Here is a 3,660-nt window from a genome sequence, read left to right as displayed (position 1 = left end):
TGCTGGGTATCAGCATCGTATGCAATCCGCTTTATGCCCTCCGGAAGACGATGCGAATCCTGGATCATGCAGATTAGTTAACTGACTGTAGGTTTATAGTAATAATAAACTGGACTGCTGGTCCACCACCAACCTCGTCGAAATAAGCCATAAGATGGTGGCAGTTGAGAATGAAGAGACGACTGACCTATGTTGTAGTCCTAGAAACTCCTATGTATATCGAGCCCCACAGTCGGCACGTGCCGATGGGTGCGGGCTGTACCCAGCTGTCATGGTACTTATCTGAGTTGGCGTAATCATTGAATCAACCACGCTAGAGACCAAAGGAAAATGGAAACCGATAACTATTTTGAAAGACGGTCAGGTTTGCCCGCATCAGATGTTCCATGCATTGTATACGCCAAGGAATTGTAGGCCAAGATCTAGAAGTTCTATGTGATTACGTGATCGCCCCCCTGAGCCATCCAGGGCTGTCCGCTCTAGTACCCATTCACTTTCTCAGTGGACCTTCGTTTACTCATGATCATCGCTATCGCTGCATTAAATGACTCTACATGCTGTTTATTTCACTTGACCAAGCATTCGAGTACCGATTATGTTCAAATCCAAGTCCCTGCCTCGTTTCCTGGACTTAGTTTGACATTCCTGCTGCGGCTAAATCAGACCGCTTGGCATCTTTACTGCAACCTCTACCAAATCTCTCACTAATCCAAGCATGTCGGCTGGGCAAATTCCAATTCTCCCTGTCAAGTACAAGTTCTGTATTCCCACAACGCGGGTGACATGATGGCAGTCCATTCACCGGCTTCAAATTTCAAGGCCAAACAATCGATCACATCTTGGTTGACTCATCGGCAAAACAAGTTCATTTTCATTGTCGCCTTCCAATGCATATGTTGCGCTGTCTCGTGGTCGGATCAGAGAAACCACGCGCTTATTGCGAGACTTCGATGACCATTCGTTTATGCAACATCCCTCAGAGAGTTTGTGGGTTGAATGCAAAGACGAACTGACTTTAGTGATGGAACTCATCTTCTTGTCCACTTTCACGGAGTGTTACAGGAATCTATTGGAGTGCATGATATTGAGGAGAACTGGTTAATGGATATATGCTAACTTCGAACCAACCACCACCTACTCACGCGTATTCGCTAAGGTTGGCAATATTGCTTCCAGGGAGTGCTGGTACGCCTTTGCTTGGCGCGAACTGGCCGTGCTCACAGACATGAGTGGGCTTAGTCACTCTGATTGAGCAAGTTCCTCGTCGTCTATCCCATTGCACCGACTACCAGGGGAGCAACGTCAATGACCGGATAATGGGTACATCACTGTGTGGGTTGCTGTCCCTCTCTTTATCTTGTGACTTCCTTACTGTTTGATAATCCGTAACACATTCGTACCATCCTCACCCTTCTGAAGAACAACTCTTTGGTCGTCGTTAGATACCAAAGCCTGCGATTTTCCTGGCAGTGCAAAGTCTTGAGGAAGGTCAGAACAAAGGAGGGCAGATAAGACACTGACTAATGTGAAGGCTTCCTCACGACGCTGAAGTGCATGATGGTTACCAGAATGAAAATAATTTTAAATGACTGCAGAAGCGATAACGAAAGGCATGGATAATACGACAAAGATTTGGGGGCTGAACACCTTTGCGGGAACATAAGTGGTCCCAGAAAAGCCCGCCAAGTGAGCTGCGAAGCAATTTTTAGGTACAGTCTTTGACAGGAGTTCGGCTTGCGTATATTTTGATACAGATTGTAACATTTCAGCGGACGTCCATGCTAGGGTATCAGTCGGAACTATGTTCGCGACTATGAATGGCCCGTTGTATCACAGCGGGGGCAAGGCATCCATCTGTTCGTTTCCGAAAAGGAAGTTGGATTGGTCAATAAAATCACCTCCCAAAGATAGAGCAGTTTGATTCACTGGGCCAGCATTCATAACACCATGGCGATAGATAGTATGAGGGGAGTTTGTGTAGATTGTAAATTGCCTTGAGTGACATATTGTCTGCCTCGTTGAACAGACAGGACTTCCAGAAACACATGCTACTGGTAACCACCTCACAAGTGTGGAAGACACCAGCGCTTGCAGAAATACAAACACTTTGATTCTCTGTGAGCTGTATCGTCGAAACATTCATCGAAGCCCACTCACAAGTTGAGTTGATACCAACTATATCTGTCATCTAGTGTGCGCTGACGGTTGTGGGAAGATCAATCGGACTTAGGACAATGCAGCAAACTCTGTCGGATGAGTCGCAATAGAGAGGGAGCAATCTGCCCCAAGCGCCACCTCGGCCTAGAGAACAGAGCCTGTGCTCTGATGGCATCCAACCCTGCAATACTTGGTATTGTGATCAAGAGGCACTGCAATCAGGGGTCTTAGACAGGAGACCAGCGAAATAAGAAAGCAACTCACCTGCACACGCCTTGCACAGGGAGTGCCTAACAACAAGGGCAATCATTCCACTTTCTATAACGGCAGTTACAACATTCACGCAAGCCAAAATCCAATGCACTAAATGTCACTTACAAGTAGCAGAAGCAACCCAAGATATTGCTACACCTATCAGTGCAGCGACAAAATCGGAAAACATGTAAATTGAAGAAGTGCCTGAAAGGGCATCGTTTAGGAATTTAAGAAAACTATAGTTCGGATTTGGCTCCTATCAAGTACGGCCAGGGGAACACCTTGCATGTGATGGGAATCAAGATCACGGACAAACTCAGCCTAATTTATTGTACGTACTACTGTGAGCACACAAAAATGTAACAATGTGGACATGAATACTTGCCTGTAATTTCAATACAATGTCTGTCACTGGGTAAAGGGCAGCGAGCAGCTGGCTCAACGATGTACCCCCAGCTTTTATCGTGACTTTGATTGCACTAAATCCCAGAACAGACTAGTGACGAAAATTAACCGACCGATATGATCAGCCGTGAATGAATAAAATCCGTTGTTGTTGAATACGATGAGGCGTTTGTGTGCAATGATGCAAAATGTCCTTTGGCAGGGGACCCATGGCTTGCAGCACTGTCATTCAATGAATTATTGTAAAGATGTAGCGCATCAAACCTTACCTTGAAATTTCGCTTTAAGTGCCAGAATTCTGCGTGTCAAGGCAGAATCCTAGACAAATACATGTTTGCAGAAATGGGATGAGGCCGCGGATGCTTGCGTTGTTATATACATAAAGCAAGATGGGGAAATAGCTGGAACCGCTGGGTACTTGAAACTAACATATCAAGGGCGTAGGCGCTCATGCAAAACAGCACAGTATTCCTTCCTTGGGGTTAGGGTTCCGAATGAAGACGACAGCTTTCTAGCAGAACGCGTCACTGTTCGTCGCGCTTTCACGATCCACAACCAACACGTATATCTCCTTCCTTTAATTACATTCACTCAAGATGCCGCTCGAGGCAACGATGATGATAATTGACAACTCAGAATACATGCGCAATGGAGACTATATCCCATCCCGCTTCGAAGCCCAGTCTGATGCTGTCAAGACCATCTTCCAGACCAAGATTGATTCAAATCCAGAGAACACTGTTGGCGTCATGACAATGGCTAACAAAGGGTACGAGTCAGTTACGTGAGCAAACTACGATTGCTGATGTTTCTTGAAGGCCTGAGGTTCTCGTGACCCATTCG

General features: G+C 46.0%; 2 protein-coding genes across 2 annotated transcripts; one reads left to right on the top strand and one right to left on the bottom strand.

Annotated features, from left to right (window-relative positions):
* Positions 1-1,670: 1,670 nt before the first annotated feature.
* Positions 1,671-2,558, bottom strand: BJ212DRAFT_1418939 (uncharacterized protein). Its single transcript, XM_041337599.1, has 4 exons — positions 2,422-2,558; positions 2,158-2,369; positions 1,927-2,105; positions 1,671-1,854 (listed from the first exon to the last, which is right to left on the bottom strand). Exons 2-4 carry the CDS (start codon positions 2,186-2,188, stop codon positions 1,831-1,833), a joined length of 234 nt encoding a protein of 77 aa, XP_041184836.1. The 5' UTR covers positions 2,189-2,369; positions 2,422-2,558; the 3' UTR covers positions 1,671-1,830.
* Positions 2,559-3,413: 855 nt separating this feature from the next.
* BJ212DRAFT_1490918 (uncharacterized protein) lies at positions 3,414-3,652 on the top strand (the record flags this gene model as incomplete). The annotated part of the gene is made up of 2 exons (XM_041341477.1): positions 3,414-3,586; positions 3,643-3,652. The coding sequence occupies 2 exons, from the start codon at positions 3,414-3,416 to the stop codon at positions 3,650-3,652; spliced, it is 183 nt and encodes a 60-aa protein (XP_041184835.1).
* Between the last annotated feature and the right edge of the window lie 8 nt (positions 3,653-3,660).

The sequence above is a fragment of the Suillus subaureus genome (assembly GCF_016647635.1).
Source record: "Suillus subaureus strain MN1 chromosome Unknown BJ212scaffold_571, whole genome shotgun sequence".
In the NCBI taxonomy this organism is placed as follows: domain Eukaryota; kingdom Fungi; phylum Basidiomycota; class Agaricomycetes; order Boletales; family Suillaceae; genus Suillus; species Suillus subaureus.
The sequence above is the reverse complement of the archived record's forward strand: the minus strand, read 5'-3'. Positions and strand labels throughout refer to the sequence as shown.

Bases quoted from the DNA above. Each gene is read 5' to 3' on its own strand.
- BJ212DRAFT_1418939 (XM_041337599.1), bottom strand. From the start codon at position 2,188: ATGACAGATATAGTTGGTATCAACTCAACTT. The intron at 2,106-2,157 runs GTGAGTGGGCTT...AGAGAATCAAAG, and splicing joins AGTTGGTATCAACTCAACTT to TGTTTGTATTTCTGCAAGCG. The intron at 1,855-1,926 runs GTGAATCAAACT...GGAAACGAACAG, and splicing joins GTGTTATGAATGCTGGCCCA to ATGGATGCCTTGCCCCCGCT.